The sequence below is a fragment of the Elephas maximus genome, chromosome 19 (genome assembly GCF_024166365.1).
Source record: "Elephas maximus indicus isolate mEleMax1 chromosome 19, mEleMax1 primary haplotype, whole genome shotgun sequence".
Lineage (NCBI taxonomy): Eukaryota > Metazoa > Chordata > Mammalia > Proboscidea > Elephantidae > Elephas > Elephas maximus.
Window position 1 is genome coordinate 67,091,348 of NC_064837.1, and position 23,852 is coordinate 67,115,199.

At 50.5% G+C, this 23,852-nt stretch overlaps 1 protein-coding gene across 5 annotated transcripts in view; it reads left to right on the plus strand.

Annotated features, from left to right (window-relative positions):
• Nucleotides 1–23,852, plus strand: part of MGAT5B (alpha-1,6-mannosylglycoprotein 6-beta-N-acetylglucosaminyltransferase B) — a 78,346-nt gene that overhangs the window by 53,366 nt on the left and 1,128 nt on the right. The window contains exons 11-16 of one of the 5 annotated variants that reach the window (XM_049860532.1): nucleotides 4,487–4,617; nucleotides 15,784–15,939; nucleotides 17,050–17,196; nucleotides 17,350–17,466; nucleotides 21,891–21,965; nucleotides 23,279–23,535. In XM_049860532.1, coding sequence (XP_049716489.1) covers nucleotides 4,487–4,617; nucleotides 15,784–15,939; nucleotides 17,050–17,196; nucleotides 17,350–17,466; nucleotides 21,891–21,965; nucleotides 23,279–23,535 — 883 coding nt within the window. The remainder of the gene's footprint in view (nucleotides 1–4,486; nucleotides 4,618–15,783; nucleotides 15,940–17,049; nucleotides 17,197–17,349; nucleotides 17,467–21,890; nucleotides 21,966–23,278; nucleotides 23,536–23,852) is intronic. The other 4 variants (XM_049860533.1, XM_049860534.1, XM_049860535.1 and 1 more) reach the window with 4 other exon arrangements.

Below are 23,852 nucleotides of genomic sequence, written 5' to 3' on the forward strand. Positions count from 1 at the left end.
GATCTCGGTCCTCTCTTTCTTCCCGGGCCATGGGGGAGTGGGACACACCGTGGCGTGTACCCTCTCTGGGAAAGACTTCCTCTTCTTTCAGCAAATGTGTGAACAAGAGCAGGAAGCCTGGAGGGAGCAGCCTTGGGGATGGAGACGCTCCCCACCTGGCTTGGGAGAAGTGGGTTGACCTGACCAAGGCGAGCAGGAGTGGCCCCCGCCCTCCAGGAGCTCGCATTCACAGAGAGCGGCCAAACACACAATTCCAGAACAAAGCAGGCGCAGTGGCCTTCCAGAGAGAGAATTTCAGAGCAAGGCAAAGGGGCAGGAAAGGCAGGCTCTTGTCAGCCGAGGGAACAGATGTAGTAAGGATGGCTGTGGAAAGAACCGGAAAGTTCTGGAAATGCTCCATCGTTGGGATGATGGGCAATAAGGCTGTATGTAGGGGGGCCTGGGGCTCACAGTGGACATCCTCGGAAGATAGGCTTAAGGAAGAACTGCCAGCACACCTAAGCTTTAGCTGTTTATAATGAGACTTTCAAGTATACACACACACAGACCTAGCTCTTAAACGCAGACTGCAGGAATACTTGAATCTTTTCTTGAGGACTCCCTCCCGTGCGGGGTCTGCCTTCTGGGTGGCAGAGGTGTGGGGCCGTGTGTTGCCTTGCTGAGCGACCCCTTCTCGTGTCTTCTGCCTGGTATGGGTCTTTCTCTCCTTGCCGGATGGCCGTCAGCTATCACTGTTAATTATCAGTAGATCTGCCTCCCGAAGCATCTTGTGCGTCTAATTTGTGGTGCTTTGAAGACTCTGGGCCAGAAAGCCAGATAAGCACCCTTGTTAGGCTTGCATCTAAATTAGGAGCAAAACCTGTCTCTGAGCCAGTCCCGAGATACAAGTACATGGTCTCTATCTAGCCTGTCAAATTTGGGCATCTCTTTTGGGGTGTCTCAGAGATTCTTTTCTCTTTCTTCCCAGGTTCTAGGCTGTTTTGGGGGCTGATGAGGTTTCTAAGTAAATAAGGGTAGCTTGCTAGGATCCCAGAAGGCTGGGAAGGTGGCAAGTTTCCCCAGAGCCCATGTGGTCCAGATGAGAAAACGGAGGGTCAGAGAGAGAGTAGCCCATCTGGGGTCAGTGGCTCAGTGGGGACCAGACTCCCATCCCAGGGCCCATTCGAAGGTTGCACAGGCTCCAAAAAGAGAAACTTCCTCCCAAGAGAAGAGCAACTGGAGTGGGGTGGGTCACAGGGAGATGTCTGGGGGTGATGTGCCAGGCTGCAGAAACAGCATATGTGATAGCAGAGACCAAAAGGAGTTCAGGGCCTTGGGAATTAAGTCACTTGGAAGGGAAGAAACCAGCTCTGAGGCTGGAAAGAGGGACTTGGAGGATCTGTGGGGGGTGGAGGGCGGGGTCTTTTAGTGAAGGTTCCTGAGTTTATACTTGATACTGGAATTTGAGATCTGCTGTAGGTTATTGAGCTAGGGATGTCATGGAAAAAAGGTGTTTTGAGGAACATTGTCCTGGTAGGCTGCAGATGGCCAAAGGGGTAGTGGAAGAGTACAGGGAAGCAGATGGGTTAAGAGGCTCCTGCAGTAACCTACACTGAGAAGATAAGGACTTGTCCTGGGGTGGATCCCACTGGAAATGGAAGTCCAAGCCTGGCAAAACTCCTACGCATCCTCCAAAGCCCAGGTCAGATGTCCCCTCTCTTTACCATCACTTTCACTGATGCCCACATCTCCCATCGCAGGCAGACTTGTTTTGCTCCTTCACCTCTGTTTCTATAACTCTTAAGCCTAATTCTGTAGAAGTACATATTGAAATGTATAAGAGGTATCAGTTTAGGGAGTCCCTAGGTGATTGTCTCCATCCTTTCGGTTTGAGTCCACCCGGAGGCACCTCAGAAGAAAGGCCTGGCGATCTGCTTCAGAACTATCAGCCACCAAGACCTCTATGGAGCACAGCTATACTCTGGCACACATGGGGTGGCCATGAGTTGGAACTGACTCCGCAGTAACTGGCTTTTTTATTTGCTTATGCATATTCCCTGGTAGATGACGAACCAGTCAAAACAGGGACACGGGCTGATTTATCTCCTAACCCTGGAGCCCATCCGGGTGCTCAGAAATGCTGATTGATAAAGAGGGGACAGGAGAGAAAGGATGAGGCTTGCCGTTGTAATAATACAGTACACAGAGTCCAGGAAAGAATTCTTGAGCAGACCTCTTCCTCGGCCAGCCCAGTTGATTTCCCTGCTGAGCTAACCCAGAGGCTGTCTGCCTCTCCCAGCCTTGCCCTGGCACTGCCCCCAGGAGCTCTTTGCTGATCATCCCTGTTATTTTAATTGGCTGCAATACTTCCCCTTCCCGCTCCCACTGTTTAGCTGATTGTGTTCCAAATCTGTCCCTTCTGGTGGAGTTGGTGAAAGCAGGGCAGCTTAGTGATGGATTCTTTAGCTGCAGAGAAAAGGGGAAGGTGGTATGTGGGGAGAGGGGCCTGCAGGGAGGAGGACATAGGCTGGGCAGGTGGGTCACCTCTGCCTCCTAGGACCTTCCTCCCAGGCCTGGGCAGAACCTCCCAGAGGGGAGAGCTCACCTTGCCCTGACCAGGCGAACAGAAAGAGCTCCAGGCCCCCGGGGCCCCTCCTTACCCTCCTGAAGCTCTACAAAAAGACCCTTTTGTTCTGCAGCCAGCAAAGGCCCATTGCTACAGCGTCAGAGTTTCAGACCCAAGAACCAGGGAGCCCTTGGGGACCGTGACAGGAACCTGCATCTGTTGGAAAAAAAAAAAAAAAAAAAGGCACCATTTATTACAACTTTATTTGAAGAGGGTAGAAACACAGCAGTAAATATACACGCTTGATTAAAAGATGCATCCCTATTTCAGAGATGTTAAAATGTGAAGAAAAACGTGCATCTGAAACGGAGTAATGAGGGGATTTGAAACCTGGGCTATTCTGGAAAATCAAGGATGTGCGTAGCATCTTCCACGTAGGAAGGCAGATTCAATTTCATTGGATTTAATAAATATTTAAGACCTGAGGACACAAAAGGGAGGGATTACAAACACCTGGCACCTGAGCCTACCCCTCGATCACTGCTCAGGACAGACAGAGCACCCCGGGCCTGGCTGCAGGATCGGCCACAAGATAAAACTTACTGCCTGTCCCGCATGTGTTGGGTTCCAGGGGCTGTGGGCAGTGAGTAAGGCAGTGGGTGACCTGTGCTGTAACGGAGACCTAACCACAGCAGATGGGGCCACGAGGGACCTGAGAGTAGGCTTCTTGGAGGAGGCGACATGTGAGTGGGGCCTTGAAGGCTGAATAGGAGCTCATTCTGGAAGGGCATTCCAGGCAGAGGGAACAGCAGGTGCAGGAGCTCGGAGGTGTGAAAGTGAAGATGTGCATCTAGGGATTCATTCACCCAGTGGGTTGGGCTCTGTTCTAGGTGCTGGGGACACAAGGAGAAAAGAACTCCAGCCCTCATGGGGCTTATATTCTAACAATAGATAAATAAATATCTAACATAGTGCCTGGTAGTTCAGTGCTGTGACAAAAAATGAAGCAGGGTCAGGGACAGGGTGTGACAGGGGTCAGGAAAGACCTCTCTGTGGGGCATTTGGGTCAAGACCTGTGTGGAAAGCAAAAGTAAGCCCAGGAGAGTAAGGGGGGAGGGGAAGGGGAGATAGGGAAGGGGGGAGGGGAAGTGAGGGAGGGAGATGGTAGATAGGGGAAGGGGAGGGGAGAAGGAGGAGGGGGAGGGCAGGAAAATGGTAAAAGATGCAGTCAGGAATGGGGCTGGTCCTGCAGGGCCTCTTAGATGGTTGTAGGAACTTCGGCTTCTGGGGGGACCTGGTCTGACCTCAATTTGAAAGGATTACTTGGGAGAAAAGACTATCTAGACAAGTGCAGAGACAGAGAAGTGGCTGTCACAGCAGCCCAGGAGAGCAGTGATGGCAGCCTGAACCAGGTGGCAGTGGTGGAGGTGATTCAAGAAAACCCATCTGAGCTAATGGAATGATCCGCGTGGAGTGAGGGAAGTGGAAGGATCCAAAGATGGCACCTTGGCTTTGGGCTCGAGCATCTGAGCTGCCTGGGGGAGGGGCTTATGATACAATCAGAGTCCTGGTGGGTCCATGGCCCTTGGCTGCACCTGTCGTATGCCTCAGTTTTGCCATCTGAAAACCAGTGGGGGGACGAGATGCCCTCAGGTTTCCTTCCACTCCAAGGTTTTGCAACAGTCTCTGGGGAAGTGAGATGCTGGGTGCAAAGCACTCGGGGCACTGTCACCCCACCAGAACCTCCCGCCTACTTCTCCATCCCTGCTGATGGGGGCGCCCTATAGGGCCAGTCCAGGAGACAGGTGTGTTCAGCTGATGGTGACCTCTCCTTGTCACCTTCTCCATCCCTGCCAATGGGGCCCACCCACGGGGCCCATCCAGGAGACCAGTGTATCCTGCTGTTGATAACCCGTCCGTGTCCCCATGCTTGGGCTGCAGCTCACACCCCGGACAACTCCTTCATGGGCTTCGTGTCCGAGGAGCTCAACGAGACAGAGAAGCAGCTCATCAGGGGCAGCAAGGCCAGCAACATGGCCGTGGTGTACGGCAAGGAGCCAGGCATCTGGAAGGTGAGGCCACCAGCTTGGGGGTGCTTGGTCCCCAGCTCCTGCTCCTTGGACTCAGCTCCCCCTGCCCCAGTGCTGGATGGTGGATAATGGCACCCATTCATGGTTCAGAAAAAAGTCATTAACTGCCATGGAAAGACACCCAGCCTGGAGGCTGACCATTCGCCCCCACCCCAGCTCTGTCTCCAAACCCGTTGCAATCAACTCAAATGGTCACTTTATCAGGGACTATGACCAAATCCTCCACACTCCCCACCCCCCCACCCCGGAACAAGTCAGTTAGCAATGTGAGCCTGGCAAGGAGGTTAGGCTGGACTTGCAGGTTCTGTGGGACAAGAGACAGTGAAGAAGGCACAGCCTTTGGGGTTAGAACCCCATCTTCAGGGCTGGGGGTCCCCAGAGAAGAGCTGCCTATGTGGGGTGCTGCCTGCTGACCAGGTACTAACATGCTCTCTCCTCTCTCCTCTGTGCATCCGTGGCGATGGGGCAGCTCCAGGTATGGCGATGGTTTGTATGTGCCTCTTCTGCCCATCCTCCCATCCCCTCTCCAGGGCGGCGCTGTGGGGTCTACGATGGGGATGCTCCCGAGTCAAGCTTTCTGGGGTGGGTGGCTCCCGTGATAGATGAAGGTTGGGAGGAGGGTGAGGGGGAGACCAGGTGCAAGAGGGGCTCTTCTCTGGGTCCCTCTGCAGCAGGAGAGGCAGGGGCCGGGAGGTCAAGGTCTGGCTAGGCATGGTTGAAGGGCAGCTTCAAGGGGGTGAGAGGGCTGGGGTAGGATGTGTCATTACCTAAAGCAGGTGGCATGAGGTCAAGATTAATGATAATGATGCTGATAATGGGAAACATATATTGAGCACCTGGTGGCGCAGTGGTTTAGCACTCAGCTGCTATTGAGAATTCAAACCCACCAGCTTCTCCGCTGGAGAAAGATGTGGCAGCCTACTTCCGTAAAGATTACAACCCTGAAAACTCTATAAGGCAGTTCTACTCTGTCCTATAGGGTCTCTATGAGTTGGAATCGACTCGAAGGCAATGGGTTTGATATCCTACGTGAAGCCCCTGGGTGGTGCAAACAGTTAATGTACACAGCTGCTAACCAAAAAGCTGGAAGTTCAGGTCCACCCAGAAGCGCCTTGGAAGAAAGGTCTGGCAATCTACGTTCAAAAAATCAGCCATTAAAAACCCTATGGTGCACAGTTATACTCTGACACACATGGGGTCGCCCTGAGTCAGTTCAACTCGACAGCAGCTTTTTTTTTTTTTTTTTTTTAAATATCCATTGAGTGTGTACATTGTGCTAAGTGCTCACATTTAGCCTTCACACTATGAGGTACCTACTCAATATTGTCATCCTCATTCTACAAATGAGGGAACCGAGGAACAGAAGTTTAAAGTGACTTGTTCAAGTCCCACAGCTAATAAGTGGCAGAGGTGGGATTCCAGCCTACGTCTATGTATTCCAGAGCCAGGACACTTAATCCCAACCCTGTGTAGCCTCACCAGGCTTCTGAGCCCTTGGATAGTGGCAGAGGAAAACACTGCAAGCAGGAATAAAAGTCGAAGAGCCCTGTTGAGGGACAGCGCCTGCCGCAGGGTGTGGGCGAGGGACTGACGGGTGGTTCTTGTTCGATGCAAAACAAGACGGTTGCCAATTACGGTGTAACAACCCAGTGGCACCTGAACCCAAGGTTGGCCACGTGTCCAGGAGATCGAAGAAAGACTCCGAAACCAATGATCATGACACGTGGTTTATTGGGAAGCTTACTTACAGGACTGTCGGCCCAGGGTGGCAGCTGGACCAGTTTAGGGCTCTGCCTAGCAGGGGACACAAGCTGAGACCAAGGCTCGTTGTTTTTCTCCCACATCCTTGGGCAGCCAGCGTTCCCAGGGACTGCACGTCCAGCCCCAGATGTTTCTCTTCTGATTGCTAAGGCGTTCCTCAGCCTTGGCCACCAGCCCAGTCACACCACTCCTGGCCTCGCACCTTAGCCCAAGTCCATCCAGAATTCATCCCCAGCAGGCTTCGGGAGGAGCGAAACTGACTCCATTAGGAGGGATGCATATAGCTGAATAGCATTACCCTACACCAAGAAAGCCCCTGTGCATGGGGTACTGAGAGAAGGGGCAAAGTTGGAGGGCAATAGAACAGACTATCTGCCTTTACCAGAAAACACCGTTAAGAAACTGCCCTGAGAGGATGAGAGGTTATGAAGTCTGGGAAGAGAAGGGTTTTATCTTTGGCTCAGGAACTTCTGTGATAGCCCAGAGCAGTACTGTTCAGCAAGGGACCTCAAAGAAACTGCTTCCCAAAAAAGAAAGGTTTGCTCTGGTGTTTGCAACCACAGGAAGTCAGAGGTGGGTGGATGAAGAGAAAAATGAAAGCAGCATCATGGGACAAATTCAGAGGGCCAGGTGGCAGAGAACCGGAAGAGGGAGGAGGGAGGAAGACAGAGAGGTCGCCGCATCCTTACGGGCAGCAGGAGCCAGGAGTCATCCACAGCCAGGTGTTTGGCGATTTTTGTGCCAAGGAGCCAGTCCTATTCTGGATCCTGCAGAACGTAGAGCCTGAGGCAGAGGCTTGTTGTTGTTATGAGTTGCTGGTGAGCGGATTCCGACTTGTGGCGACCTCATGTGTGCCAGAGTAGAACTGTGCTCCGGAGGGTTTTCAATGGCTGATTTTTCAGAAGCAGATCGCCAGGCCTTTCTTCCAAGGCACCTCTGGGTAGACTCAAACCTCCCACCTTTCTGGTTATCAGCTGAGCATGTTAACTATTATACCACCCAGGGACTCCAAGGGAACCAAAGGGGAAAAAATCAGGGAAATCAAAAGGAAAAGCAACAATATTGTTGTTAGTTGCCATTGCGTCGATTCCAACTCCTGGCGACTCCATGTGTGCAGAGTAGAGCTGCTGCAGTATTAGAGTTTTCAAGGCTGTGACCTTTTTGAGAGCAGATTGCCAGGCCTTTCTTCTGAGACACCTCCACTTCCCTAAGATTAACCTATGGATAAATTATGAAGTCAATTCAGAGGGCCTTGAACAGCATTTATTAATGAAACAGAATAGAAGAACACAGAAACAATATAATCAAAAAATATCAAAAGACCTCAGATGTATTAAGCGTATTTTTTTGTGAAATTTTAGGTTTATGTATACAGGGTTAGGTAGGAAAAAAAAGTTGCTGAACCCATTTGTGTGTGTGAGTTTTTTTTTTTTTCAATTTTTTTATTTTAGCAATATGTATAGCAAAACATACTGTATCTTATCAATTTCTACATATACACTTCAGTGAGACTGATTACATTCTTCAAGTTGTGCAGCCATTCTCACTATCTTTTTCCAAATTAGCCCACCACCATCAATATTCATTCAATTCATTCTAAGCAAAAACCCCCACTTCCTCCCTCCCTCCCGCTCCGGTAATCACTAATTACTTATGGTTTCTATATAATCACTAATTTCATATACATGATATAATACAGTACTTGCCCTTTTGTGTGTAACTTATTTTGCTCAGCATAATGTCCTCTAGGTTTATCCATGTTGTGGCATGCATCAGGACTTCATTCCTCTTTATGGCTGAGTAATATTCCATCGTGTGGATATACCGCCTCTTGTTTATCCATTCACCAGTTGACGGACATTTCGGTTTCCACGTTTTAGATGTTGTGAATAATGCTACAATGAACATTGGTGTACATATGTCTGTTCGTGTTGCCGCTTTTAGGTCTTCTGGGTGTATGCCTAAGAGTGGAATTGCTGGGTCATAAGGCTGCTAACCAAAAGGTTTGTGGTTCAAATCCACACAGCAGCTCCACAGGAGAAAGACTTGACAAGCTGTGTCTGTAAAGACCACAGTGTAGAAAACCCTATGGGGCAGTTTTACTCTGTCATGTGGCGTCGCTATGAGTTGAAATCTACTTGACAGCACCTAACAACAACAACATGACAGTTCTATGCTAAACTTTTTGAGGAAACAAAAAACAGTTTTCCACAATGGCTGTACCGACTTGTGTGTATGTTTTAAAGAAAATGCATTATATGCTTAAAGTGCATGAAGAAATCTAAGGAAAGTACATAAAACCGTAGGACTACCCCATAGGGTTTCCAAGAAGCAACTGGTGGATGGATTTGTACTGCCAACCTTTTGGTTAGCAGCTGTAGCTCTTAACCACTGCACCACTGAGAACAAACCCTATAAGACAGAATAGAACTACACCATAGGGTTTCGAAGGAGTGCCTGGTGGATTCGAACTGCCGACCTTTTGGTTAGCAGCCGAGCTCTTAACCACTGCGACACCAGCGTTTCTGGGAAGAACGTCAGAAACCGTTAATCGTAGTTGCCCCTAGTGATGGATTAGGCCATCGGGCGACATCTGACTCACAGTTTATACCTTCTATATGATCTTATTTTTTTTTTTACTGTAAGTCTAATTTACTTTTATGAAAAGTAGTCCTTTTACATTTAACGTGATTGCCATATATTTGGCTTTAAACCTACGGTCTTACTAGTTGATTTCTATTTCTTTTTCTCATTGGTTCCATGTTCTTTTCCGCTCATTTCTGATCTTCTTTTGCTTTGGTATATTTTTTAAACCCACCTCATTTTAGCTGAGTAACTATACTCTCTTTTATATTGTTTTAGTGGTTACCCTGGAAATTACAACATGCACCCTTGACTTATCAAAGTCTAATAAAAATCAGTGTCTTGACCTATTCTTGGATAATAAAACACTAAATTTCACCCCTCAGTTTATCTTCTGTTATTGTATTTTAATTCTCTTTCTATATTTTAACCCCATACATCTGTCAGTTTGTTGTACTGTGGGGGTTTGTATGTTGCTGTGATGCTGGAAGGTATGCCACTGGTATTTCAAATATGACCAGGGTCACCCATGGTGGACAGATTTCAGCTGAGCTTCCAGACTAAGACAGACTAGGAAGAAGGACCCAACAGTCTACTTCTGAAAAAATTAGCCAGTGAAAACCTTTTGAATAGCAGCGGAACATTGCCTGGTATAGTGCCAGAAGATGAGCCCCTCAGGTTGGAAGGCACTCAAAATAGGACTGGGGAAGAGCTGCCTCCTCAAATTGACCATGACGACATGGATGGAGTCAAGCTTTTCAGACCCTCATTTGCCGACGAGGCACAACTCAAAATGAGAAGAAACAGCTACAAAAATCCATTAATAATTGGAACCTGGAATGTACGAAGTATGAATCTAGGAAAATTGGAAATCATCAAAAATGAAACAGAACACATAAACATCAATATCCTAGGCATTAGTGAGTTGAAATGGACTGGTATTGGCCATTTTGAATCAGACAATCATATGTGGTCTGCTATACTGGGAATGACAATATAAAGAGGAATGGTATTGCCTTCATTGTCAAAAAGAACATTTCAAGATCTATTCTGAAGTACAACACTATCAGGATTGGATAATATCCATAGCCTATAAGGAACACCAGTTAATACAACTATTATTCTAATTTACCTACCAACCACTAAGACCAAAGATGAGGAAATTGAAGACTTTTTACCAACTTCTGCAGTCTGAAATTGATCAAACATGCAATCAAGATGCATTGACAGTTACTGGTGATTAGAATGCGAAAGTTAGAAATAAAGAAGGAAGAACAGTCGTTGGAAAATATGGCCTTTGTGATAGAAACGATGTTGGAGACTGCATGATAGAATTTTGTAAGACCAAGGACTTCTTCATTGCAAATACCTTTTTTCAGCAACATAAATGGCCACTAGGCACATGGACCTTGACAAATGGAATACACAGTTATCAAATCGACTACATCTGGGGAAAGAGACACTGTAAAGGCTCAATATCATCAGTCAGAACAAGGCTAGGGGCCAACTGTGGAACAGGCCATCAATTGCTCATATGCAAGTTCAAGTTGAAGCTGAAGAAAATTAGGACAAGTCTACAAGAGCCAAAGTATGATGTTGAGTATATCCCACTGGAATTTAGAGACCATCTCAAGAATAGATTTGACCCATTAAACACTAATGACCGAAGACCAGACGAGTTGTGGGATGACATCAAGGACATCACACATGAAGAAAGCAAGAGGTCATTAAAAAGACAGGAAAGAAAGAAAAGACCAAATTGGATGTCAGAAGAGACTCTGAAACTTGCTCTTGAATGTTGAGTAGCTAAAGAAAAAGGAAGAAATGATAAAGTAAAAGAGCTGAACAGAAGATTTCAAAGGGCAACCCAAGAAGACAAACTGAAGTATTATAATGAAAGGTGCAAAGACCTGAAGTTAGTAAACCAAAAGGAAAGAACACACTCAGCATTTCTCAAGCTGAAAGAACTGAAGAAAAAAATTCAAGCCTCAAGTTGCAACACTGAAGGATTCTACAGGGTGAATACTAAATGATGCAAGAAGCATCAAAAGAAGGTGGAAGGAACACACAGAGTCAGTATATCAAAAAGAATTGGTTGACATTCAACCATTTCAGGAGGTAGCATATGATCAAGAATCGATGGTACTGAAGGAAGGAGTCCAAGTTGCACTGAAGGCATTGGTGAAAAACAAGACTCCAGAAATGGAAAGAGTGCCAATTGAGATGTTTCAACAAACAAATGAGGTGCTGGAAGCGCTCACTCCTCTATGCCAAGAAATTTGGAAGACAGCTATCTGGCCAACCGACTGGAAGTGATCCAACAGAATGTGCCCGTTCCAAAGAAAGGTGATCCAAGAGAATGCAGAAATTATCAAACAATATCATCAATATGGAAACCCTGCTGGGATAGTGGTTAAGTGCTATGGCTGCTAACCAAAATGTCGGCAGTTTGAATCCACCAGGCGGTCCTTGGAAACTCTACGGGGCAGTTCTACTCTGTCCTCTAGGGTCACTATGAGTCAGAATTGACTCGATGGCAGTGGGTTTGGTTTTTGGTTTATCATCAATATCACATGAAAGTAAAATTTTGCTGAAGATCATTCAGAAGCGATTGCAGCAGTACATGGACAGGGAACTGCCGGAAGTTCAAGCTAGATTCAGAAGAGGATGTGGAGTGAGGGATATCATTGCTGATGTCAGATGGATCTTGGCTGAAAGCAGAGAATACCGGAAGGATGTTTACCTGTGTTTTATCGACTATGCAAAGGCGTTCGACTGTGTGGACCATAACAAATTACATTTTGAAGAATGAGAATTCCAAAACACTTAATTGTGCTCATGAGGAACCTGTACATAGACCAAGAGGCAGTCGTTAGAACAGAACAAGAGGGTACTGCGTGGTTTAAAGTCAGGGAAGATGTGTGTCAGGGTTGTATCCTTTCACCATACCTATTCAGTCTGTATGCTGAGCAAATAATCCGAGAAGCTGGACGATATGAAGAACAGGACATCCAGATTGGAGTAAGACTCATTAACAAATTTTAATATGCAGATGACAACCTTGCTTGCTGAAAGTGAAGAGGACGTGAAGCACTTTTGATGAAACCTTCCGTGTGGATTACACCTCAACATAAAGAAAACAAAAATCCTCACAACTGGACCAATAACCAACATCATGATAAACAGAGTAAAGACTGAAGTTGTCAAGGATTTCATTTTGCTTGGATCCACAATCAACACCCATAGAAGCAGCAGTTGAGAAATCAAATGACACATTGCCTTGGGCAAATCTGCAAAGGATCTCTTTTAAGTGTTAAAAAGCAAAGATGTCACTCTGAGGGTTCTAAGATGCCCCTGACCCGAGCCATAGTATTTTCAATCACCTCGTATGCTTGCGACAGCTGGGCAATGAAAAAAGATGACTGCAGAAGAATTGATGCCTTTGATTTATGGTGTTGGCGAAGAATACTGAATACACCGTGGACCGCCAAAAGAACAAACAAATCTGTCTTGGAAGAAATGCAACCAGAATGCTCCTTAGAGGCAAGGATGGCAAAATTTCATCTCACATACTTTGGACATGTTACCAGGAAGGATCAGTCCCTGGAGAAGGACATCATGCTTGCTAAAGTAGAGGGTCAGTGAAAGAGAGGAAGAACCTCAACGACATGGACTGACACAGGGCTGCAACAATGGGCTCAAACATAGCAACGATTGTGAGGATGGCGCAGGACCCGGCAGTGTTTCATTCTGTTGTACATAGGGCTGCTATGAGTCGGAACCTAACAACAACATATATATTAAACCCCCAAAAGTTTTATTATTATTGTTTTATAAAGTCAATGTTTATATTTACCACATATTTACCCTTTTTTTTATTGCTTTTCATTCCTACTTACATTTCTGATATTCCATTTGGGATCATTATCCTTATACATAAAAAACACCCTCTTCTGCTACTCCTCCCTCACCTGTGGCTATCCAATGGTCCAACACCATTTGTTGAAAAGGCTACCCTTTTTTCACTGAATTGCCTTCGTACCGTTGTCAAAAACCACTTGATCATATATGTTTGAGTCTATTTCTCTTCTCTCTACTCTGTCCCATTGGTCTGTTTGTCTTGGTACCAATACCACGTTGTCTTGAGTATGTAGCTTAATGGTGAGTCTTCAAATAGGGCGGTGTAAATCCGTTAACTTTGTTCTCCTTTTTCAAAGTCATTTTGTCCATTGTAAGTCCTTTGCATTTCCATGCAAGTTTTAGAATCAGCCTGCCAATAGCTACAAAACTCCTGCTGCGATGTTTATTGAGATTTCATTGGTTATTTTTTGTTTTTATTGAGCTCTGGAAAACAAATATGAAAAATTATAGAAATATTATGATGTCAAGGGTGATGCTGTCTTCTTCCAGAGAGGATTTATTTTGTCTCTTGGCTTGCGTGTGGGGGCCCTAGCAATTCTGATCGCTGTAACCCAGTTATAGTGAGTGATTGGGGGGATTTAAAACAGACTCAGCTTCTGCAAGGGCTAGTCTCCTTCTGGTCCATTCGTCCTTCCAGGGTGTAGGACCTCAGACTTCAAACCAAAGTACAGAGCTCCCATCAGGGCTCCCTGTCCTTGGCAGGCCCTGAACTGTGATTTTTATTCCCCAGCTCTGCAAGGCTACCAAAAGCTCTGCTCAGCTTCCTCTGTGCTATCTCCGAAATCAGCAGATGCCCTAAGGGGAAAAGCCGACCCAAATGCTGAGCTCAGCAACCTTGTTTTCCTTCTCCTGGATCTTGGTCTTGTAATTTGTCTTTCTTTGTTACATTTCCAGTGCCTTCGAGCGTATGTGTTTTACATTTTTCCATCTTTCCTAGTTTTTCTCAGCTGCAGGGTTGATAGGTATTACCTAGTCTGTCATTAGGAGCCCCACGTTGCAACAGTTAAGCACAGGTTATTAACTGAAAGATTGGTGGTTCGAACCCACGCAGTGGCTCCAAGGGAAAAAGACCTGGGGATATGCTCCCCTAAAGATTACAGCTTAGAAAACCCTGTGGGGGCAGTTCTACTCTGTTACGTGGGGTTGCTATGAGTCGGAATCAACCCCAGGCCACAACAACAACAACAGTCTGCCATTGCCAGAAGTGGAAGCCCTCCTTATGAAAATTTTATACAAATTTTATTTTCAAAATGTGAAATGTTAAGAGTTAACTTGATGTCCATTCATAACATTCTTGAAGAGGCCATGGCTTCTAGACTAAAACTGGACTGAAGCTCCTCGCACACTGCCTTGTGGCTGGGCAACAGGACATGGAGAACCATGGCTCTTCTTCTCCAACATATTTGCCTGCTGGGAACTGATCTCTGTCTGAGTTATCTAGTGCTGCTATAACAGAAGTACCCCAAGTGGATGGCTTTAACAAACAGAAGTTTGTTCTCTCACAGTCTAAAAAAAAAAAACCAAAACCAAACCCAGGGTTGTCAAGTCGATTCCAACTCATAGCGACCCTGTAGGACAGAATAGAACTGCCCCATAGAGTTTCCAAGGAGCCCCTGACGGATTCAAACTGCTGACCCTATGGTTAGCAGCCATAGCACTTAACCACTACGCCACCAGGGTTTCCTCTCACAGTCTAGGGGGCTAGAAATCTGAATTCAGGGCGCCAGCTCCAGGGAAGGCTTTCTCTCTCTCTGTTGGTTCTGGGGGAAAGTCCTTGTCATCAATCTTCCCTTGGTCTAGGAGCTTCTCAGCACAGGGACTCTGGGTCTAAAGGACATGCTCCACCCCCTGCACTTCTTTCATGGTGGTAGGAGGCCCCCTCTTCTCTGCTGGATTCTCTCTTTTCTTTCTCAAAAGAGATTGACTCAAGATACAACGTAGTAATCCTATAGATTGAGTCCTGCCTGATTAACATAACTGCCTCTAATCCGCCTCATTAACATCATAGAGGTAGGATTTACAACACAGACGAGAATCCCATCAGATGACAAAATGGTGGACAACCACACACTGCTGGGAATCATGGCCTAGCAAAGTTGACACACATTTTTGGGGGACACAATTCAGTCCATAACACCCTCCCTGAAAAGACTCTCCTCCCCGTCCTCTCCAAGATGTTGAAGTTACTTTCAGTTTATCCCTTTCTCTCTTCTGCAAACCTCAAAAATTCAGCCAAGGACAAGCAGATAGCACCCTAGTACCAGAATTATGTGTTGATGCCTACCGAGGTCCCCCATCACCACCTTCTACACTGACCACAGCTTCCCGCTCAGAGCCCCAGCCCAGAGGGTCAGGGTGGGTGCCTAGAGGCTGAGGTGTTATCTTGTCCTGCTGTGCCTTCTTTTGACCCCAATAAATATATGCAGCATGAGTGGATGGGTGGATTCAATGGATGATGGATGGATGGATGAAATGGGATGGATGTGGTTGGGTGGATTGGATAGATGGATGGATGAATGGATTGGATGGATGGATTGATGATTCAGGCTCTACACAGCTCCAGGACTCCTCAGAGGTCCTTGGAGGCCATCAGCCTTCAGAGAAAGCCAATCAGACCATGCGGCTCCACTTTGATCCATTTAAATGTTGGTCCCCTAGGGTTCCTTTGGGGAGAAAACAGTCCCATGGCTAAAAATTGTTCTGAAACCTCTGATCTAGTCCAGTGTCTGAGAGGAGAGGGGCCTTGCCCAGTTCACACAGCTGGTTCATGGCAGACCTAAGACCCAGCCCCATATTTTCTGATTTCCAGACCAGGAGTGTCTCTTCCACTAGGCTTTGACTTTCGTTGTGGAGGCAAGGCTCCCACCTCTTCTCATCTTGCAGGGGAAGGAAAAGTTCCTGAGCATCCTGAACAAGTACATGGAGATCCATGGCACTGTGTATTATGAGAGCCAGCGGCCCCCCGAGGTCCCAGCCTTTGTGAAGAACCACGGCCTCCTCCCCCAGCCTGAGTTCCAGCAACTGTTGCGCAAGGCCAAAGTAAGCTGACCCCTCCACTGTCCTTACCCGAGCCTAGCCACAGATGCTGACATGGTCACTCCAGTGTGCTTGCCATGCCTGCCACCATCACTCATGGCCCCATCCCCTTGCATTCAGGCCCAGCATGCTCTGCTCTCTGGCCCCATGCCAGATCCTCCTGGGGCTGACCAGAGTCCAGGAGCAGAAATGGGGCGGCCACTAGGGAGAGGAGGCCTCCCACCGGGTGGGTAAGCTGAGAGAAGGGTCCTTGCTAGAATTCCATCAGGCCGCTAGACCCTGACTGGTTGCCTCTGGAAGTCCCTGAGCTGTACCTTTGGAGCCGTGGCTAACACAGTGGACATGTCCCTGCTAGTGGGCCCTGAAGTGTCACCTGAGGCTGGAGGGTCTCCAGCCATCTTCTAGTCCTACTCCTGACCTAGCTAGTCCTAGCTTCCTTCCTTGGCCTTGTGGTCTGCATATGGGAGAAGAGGGTGCCTTTGTGCAGTGAGCAACCTGAACAACTGTACATGGCAGCCCTGGATTCAGAATCATTTTGAGCACCTGCTGGGGGCCAGACCTTGTTGTGAGCATTGCTAGCTCAGGTGCTGAATGAACGTTTTTAGGATGAGTTAGCAGAGGTCCTTTGAAGCCAGCCATAGGTGTGATTCTGTGGCCTTCTAAATTGAGACCCTTGCTTTTCTCCTGTGCCCCCAGAATTATAGCCTGTTAGAGCAGGAAGAGGCCACTGAGATTATCTAATAAAAAACTCATTTTAATGGAGTCAATTCCGACTCATAGCAACCCAATAGGACAGAGTAGAACTGTCCCATACAGTTTCCAAGGAGCAGCTGTTGGATTCGAACTGCCGACTTTATGGTTTGCAGCCAAGCTCTTAAACACTGTGCCACCAGGGCTCCAAGATTACCTAACAGGAACCCTCATTTCACAAATGGGGAAACAGACCCAAAGCACAAAAGTGGCTTACCCATGGCACATAGCTGGGCTGGCTGTCTTTATTGCCCCAGGTGCCTCCTGTGACCTTCCCAGCCCCTAACCTTGCCCCAGCTTCCTGGGACTCTGGGGGTGCAGCGACCCAGTCTCCCCTGGTCATTGTCCCCTCGACTTCTTCAGCTCTTCATAGGGTTTGGCTTCCCCTACGAGGGCCCTGCCCCGCTGGAGGCCATCGCCAACGGCTGCATCTTTCTGCAGTCCCGCTTCAGCCCACCCCACAGCTCTCTCAACCATGAGTTCTTCAGAGGCAAGCCCACTTCCCGAGAGGTGAGTGGGAGGGCCTGGCCTAGGTGGGGAGGGCCCAGGGTTAGCACCCCTGCAGTGCCTGGAGAAGGGAGACTGAGGTTGGGCAGAGGGAGAGATGGCCCATTGGGGTACCTCCCTCCACCTGGCCCAGCCGCCTGCCCCTGTGCCCTCCAGGTGTTCTCCCAGCACCCCTACGCAGAGAACTTCATTGGCAAGCCGCACGTGTGGACCGTCGACTACAACAACTCGGAGGAGTTTGAAGCAGCCATCAAGACCATCATGAGGACACAGGTGAGACTAGATCCAGGCAGGGCCGCCTTGAGCCCATACTGTGGCCTTGTGGGTGAGTCCAGACTTTGCCTGAGTTAGTAAAGGCATCCCGCCTCCCCGAGCAGACACAGCCCTGGATTGGAGGGTGGAGCTGGGGCTGCAGTTCAGCCCCCACCCAGCGGCTTGGGTATGTGTGGGTGGGGGTGGGGATGAGTTTGTGAGTCAGCAACCTGCACAGCCTTTCACTGCAGCCCTGGTTTCAGAGTCATTTATTGAGTGCCTGCCAGGGGGGCAGGCCCTGCGAGCGCTGCTGTCACAAGTTAGGAGCTGAATAAATGTTTTAGGGTGAGTGCCTGGAGCTCCTCTGAACTGTGCCGTAAGCGTGGGTCTGCGGGCCCACTTTTAGCAGCAAGTCTCTGGCTAGAGTGGGCATACGTATCTCTGGGGATCTTGTTAAAATGCAGGTTCAGATTTGGCAGGTCTGGGGTAGGGCTGAGACCTGCAGTTTTAATGAGTTCCCAGGGAATACTGATGTTCCTGGTCCACGGACCACAGTTTGAGTCATGAGACCTTGGAACACTCTGGGTCTTCTTCAGTGTGTTCGAGTGTTGGTGAGCTTAAGTGCATGTGTGAGTGGGCTTGTGCCTGAACAGCCTATCTCCTGGAGGGTGGGGGGGCTGGTGGCTCCTGTGTCAGCTGAGCCCTTCCTTTGGGGAGGCATCAGGCCTTGCGGACAGTGCTGTTTACCATGGCCCATCTGGACCACTTCTTGTAGCTGGGACACCTCTCCCACCTGGTGTCCCTTCCCAGCACCATATTCATCAAATGTCCCTTCTCCATTTCCTTACCCACCTCCCTCTGCCCTCCTCTCCCTCCCCCTGCCAGAGCAAGCCTCCCCCTTCTCCCCCCCCACCCCACCCAGAGGAGGCAAATGTAGAGGGGGGACCAGGAGAGACTTCTCCATCCCCAGGCTCAGGTGCTCAGCCCTGTGGTTAAAGTGCTCGTCCATAGACCAAGAAGGTGTGTGTGTGCGGGGTGGGAGCCCTATGCGGTGGGTGCGCTCATGTGTTTGTGCAGCATTTCTGGCTGGAAAAAGGGGACAGAGTAGAACTGCCCCGTAGAGTTTCCAAGGAGCACCAGGTGGACTGAATGGCACCTTTTGCTTAGCAGCCATAGCACTTAACCACTGCGCCACCTGGGTTTCCATTTCTGGTTGGACGTAAGAGAAATTGGTGACAGTGGCTGCCCTGGGGAGGGGTTGTGTGTTTGGGGAGGGGAAAGGCTGACTTTCCATTGTTTTTCCTTTTTGGTTTTTTTTGTAAACCATGAACATCTGTTTAATTTTGATAACCAGTTAATTAAAAAAAAAAAAAAAGGTCAAGGAACTGTATCGCAAACCCACCAGGCTACGACTTGCAGGCGAGCCCCATACTAGCCATGCCCCCCTGCCTTCAGCCCCTCTCTTCTGGGGGCCCAGTCCCCTTAAAGACCATATGTACACTCCCTGTAGACCTGGCAGCTCAAACCCTAGCGCCCCAAGAGACACCTGGAGAGGTGGTTAACATGCAGACTCCTGGGCCCATCCCCTAATCTTCTGATTTAACAGGGCAGCCTGTAGCCGTGGCTGGAACCTGCATTTTAAATAAGCACCCTGGGTAATTCTGAGCGTCCTATTTTAGCAAACACTGATTAGGGGGCCGCGGTCAGTGGGTGCACCTTGTTCTGCGAGTCCAGCAGCCTTTCCTGGGGAGAGAGGAAAGGCAAGGAGTGGGAGAGGCTGGCCCCAACCTCACAGCAAAGGACGATCAAGGCCGGTCCTTTCTGGAGTCTCCTGGCCTCAGAGGGTTTGCCCATTTTGGCATCTCTCTGTCCACAGCAAGGCTATTCGAGGGGTCAGGACAGGAAGTGGCCTAGCTTCCCCTTCCCCCCTGCTCCACCCCTCCCCGCCTCCGCCCCCTCTCCCCCGCCCCCTCTCCCCCGCCCCCTCTCCCCCGCCCCCTCTCCCCCGCCCCCTCTCCCCCGCCCCCTCTCCCCCGCCCCCTCTCTCCCCGCCCCCTCTCTCCCCGCCCCCTCTCTCCCCCGCCCCCTCTCTCCCCCGCCCCGCCCCCTCTCTCCCCCGCCCCGCCCCACTTCCTTGTCATTACCTTTAAGCAGCCGCGATTCCCGGCAGGCCCCACACCTGTCACTCTGTCAAGACTGATTATGGCGCACACCTGTAATTAGGCCTAATAAGGGTAATTTCCAGGCCGGCTGGCTCCTCCGGAGGAGATTTATGGCAGCCGGGACGCGCTGGGAGCGCTCCCTGCCCAAACAGAGCCTTTTGAATCACTGTCTGACATAGGCTTCAAACGCACGGGGAGGCGGGGGGGATGACCCCTAGATTGCTGTCATGGAGCAGAGGGAGCGACATTTGGAGAAGAAAAGCTCACTAGTCGCTTGAGGGGGGGTTGCTTATCACGGGCTTGGAGCCTTGTGCCTGCGGCGCTCCCAGAGGCACCCTGACACTGTCCTGAGCCTCTGGGGAACTCGCAGGGCCTTCTGGGGTGATCTGCTGGGATGTGAGCTGTTTGGGACAGGGTTGTGTGGGGGCGGGGCTCTCATCCTACAACGGGATATGAAGTGATGGCTGCAGGGGTGGATTATCCCATAGGCCAGGTAAGCACAGTGCTTTCCTTGCTTACCAGTTCATCTGTAGTGAACAATTCCACTTTTTTTCACTGCACCAAAGATTCTGCTTCTAGGCATGGCTGGCATCTGTCTCTTCTCCCAACCCCACAACACCTTCCTACAGAATCAAAGCCTCTTTTCAAGTTTACAATCCCTGACAGGAGTAGAAGACCCAGTAAGCAAGGCAAGCGCAGACTTACTTGTACTTACTTACTAATCTGTAGTGAACAATTTCACATGGGTTGGGGCGAGGCCAGCCCCAACCTCACAGCCAAGGACCATCAACGGGGGGGGGGGGTCCATTTTGGAGTCTCTTGGCCTCAGTGGGTTTGCCTGTTTTGGCATCTCTGTCCCCAGCAAGGCCATTTGAAGGAACAGGAAATTGTGAAATTGTTCACTACAGATTAGTAAGTAAGCACAAGTAAACCTGTGCTTACCTTGCCTGTTGGATAATCTGCCCCTGGATGGCTGGGTGGGGACCTGGGGATGCTCTGGGGACCCAGCACTGCCCCTCGACTCAGAACCCCTGTCACAGTGCCCAGGTGAGCCTGAGCCCAGAGCAGGCCCACAGAGTGAGCTTGTCCTGGGCACCAGTCCTTGAGGCCAGGACCAGCTGCTTCCCTGGGACCCTCCTCACCTTGAGTGTCAGGACAGCCCAGCCCCTCGGTGGTGCACTGCAGGGAGCAGGACCCAGCAGGGCCCAGGAGCCTTCCTGACACCCCTGCCTCTGATGGGGAAGAAGAGGAGGGGGTGGGCTTGGGGCAAGTGATTAAATCCCACCGCCAGGGTGAAAAACAGCTGATTTCTGCAGCTGCTCCTGGGACACTGCATAAAGAGGAGGTGGGCTGGGCCAGGTGTGCTGTCAAAGCATGCACCTGCATGGGGAGGAGGAGATGAAGGCTAAACCAGACCTTTCTCTGGGTAGGTTACCCTCCATGTCCTAGCACCCTGCCCCCTGCCTCCCCCCTCCTTCCTGCCCACCCGGCTGTTTCCTTCAAGGTGGCAGTCTGCTTCCTTAAAGATTACAGCCTTGGAAGCCCTATGGGACTGTTCTATTCTGTCCTACAGGGTCACTGTGAGCCAGAATCAATTTGACAGCAATAGGTAATCTTTACAGAAGCAGACTGCCACAGTTTCCCCTGAGGAGTGGCTGGTGGATTCCAAACACTGACCTTTTAACTAGCAGAACTTTCAGTTAGCAGCTGAGTGCTTTAACCATGGTGCCACCATGGCTTCTTGCTGTATACCAGCCCCTGAATTTAATAGTGAACAAGGCAGAGTCCCGCCTTGAAGGAGCTCAGAGCCTCCTGAGAGGCCAATAGGGAATGATGGCATAGTTGCTAACTCTGCTGCACAGTACGGGGTGCTGGGGGTCCTCAGGGAAGGTGGTCTTGGAACAGGAGTGGGGTGGGGCTCTGGGACTGCTTCCTGGAGGAGGTGAGATAGGAGGATGGCTCTGGGTCACACCTGAAGAATAGACGTGGCAGCCCAGGTGGGGCCTGGCTGCTACCTGTACAGGAAGGAGGAGGGAGCCGTGGGGGCCAGGGGGCCATGCCTCATGGATTATGGGTCCCTGAGGGTCACTGGAGGGTGTCCTGAGAAGGAGGACTCTGAGTGGAGGGGCCGGGTGGTGAGGGGAGATCAGTGAGTTGGGCACAGGGCTATGAGAGCCCACCAGGTCTCTGCCCACAGTGCTGAGCAGGGTGGGCCCCCAGCAGCCCACCAGGTCTGGGGTGCCTGGCTCCTCCTGCCCCATGGGTCTGTACTCTCTGCCACAGGTAGACCCCTACCTGCCCTATGAGTACACTTGTGAAGGGATGCTGGAGCGGATCCACGCCTACATCCAGCACCAGGTAGGTAGGACTGGTGTCCCTCTGTCAGGGATGCATGGCCCACCCAAACCCATCAGACAGAGGAGAGGGCTAAGCCAGCTCCACTGTCCTTGAGGAGGTCACCTCCGCCCAGGACCTGTGTCCCTTAGACCATTTAGCTCTTTCCTGGCTTATCCTACCTGTCCCAGCTCCTCCCTCAAAGCTCGCTCCACCCCGAGGGTTAGCCCTGGGGGGTGGGGAGTACTGCTGGGAGACCAGGCAAGAGGGTCGCAACCCCATATCCCAAACAGGAAAGGGGAACCAAGCAAGGGGCGGCCACTGTTGCAAAAATTTAGCAACGCCAACACCCGAATGCTTGTGTAGGCAAACAGGCACCCCCACCCCCCACCCAAGCTGCCTCTCTTCCTCCCCTCTCCTCTGATGCGGGGAGGGGCTCAGATGCCTGGAGTGGAGAGGGACCTACCTGCCGCTATCCTGGAGAGTCCCACTTGGGCACTCATCCCCAGGAGCCATAGCCCAGATACCTTGCGCCCCAGCAGATCTGAGCTCCCTGTCTGGCTCACAGGCCGAAGATGGCCCAGGTGGAGGGTGGCTCTTTGAGGTTCCAGGTCTGCGGGGTGGTGCCTGGAGGTGGGCGGGCCTGGGTGCTTTATACACATTGAATGTTTTCATATGTGGCCTCCCTTTGCCCTCTGGCCTCGGCTCCATATATCAGGGTTGGGGAGTCTGGTTCCATGTGGTCATTTTACAGATGAGAACACTGAGACCCCAGAAAGGAGGGGCCTTGCCAAGGGCCATAGAGAGTGTGGCTGGGCCAAGGGGGGAAGTTCTTCATTAAACTCACAGACGAGCGTTTGCTGGGCCCTGCAGGGAGAGCCTCACAGGCCAGCCCCTACCCTGTCCTCCCTCCCGCCGTGGGCAGGGCCACACAGGCCCCAGAGTAGGAACCCTGAGCTTCATCCACGAGAGTGACCCAGCCCCAAGGCCGCAGAGGATCTACAGTTCAAATCCTGCCCCTGCAGTGACCAGCCATGAGACCCAGGTTCCTTGGCCTCTCTGAGCCTTGGCTTCCCCCGTCTAAGAAGCCTGGAGACATGTTGGTGCCCTTTGGGTGGGGCCGTTGTTTGGAATAGATAAAGAGTGCGTGTAAGACACCTAGCATGTACCTGGCATTCAGTAAAAGCGCTCAGTACCAGTGGGGCTATTCGGAATAGATGAACTAGTGCCTGTAAGACACGTAGCACGTGCCTGGCGTTCAGTAAGCGCTCCATAGCAGTGGCTGTTACTGCCATTGCAGTCCCTTTCTCCTTCCTAACGCTGCTTCCTCCCGGCAGGACTTCTGTGCAGCCCCAGGCCCCTCCCCACCGGGGGCCCGCGCCCCACAGAGCCCATTTGTCCTGGCACCCAATGCTACCCACCTGGAGTGGGCAAGGAATGCCAGTGTGGCCCCTGGGGCCTGGCCCCCAGGGTACTCGCTCCAGGCCTGGCTGGCCGAGGCAGGGAGGGCCTGCACGGATGCCTGCCTGGACCACGGGCTGGTCTGCGAGCCCTCCTTCTTCCCCTTCCTCAACAGCCAGGATGCGTTCCGGAAGTGAGTGAGCCCCCTCCTCAGCCGGCCCAGCCCACCCCCTCTGAACCCCCAACTCCCAGAGCTGCCTTGCCCTGGGCTTTTCCTGCAGTTGGGGGGATTTAATGCTATGCAAGGAGTCTGGAAGGACCTTCCATGCTCTGGGCAAAGCCCCAGCCCCAAACCACCATGGAGGCTCCCTCCCAGTCCTTGCCCACCCTTCCCCCACCCCTCCTCTGCTCTGTTTCCCATCCCCTTCCTCCTCCCCCATCCCTCTTCCTCTCTCTCCCTCCCATGCCTTCCCCCACCCTCTCCCACAGCCCCTTGCCCAGCCTGTTTAG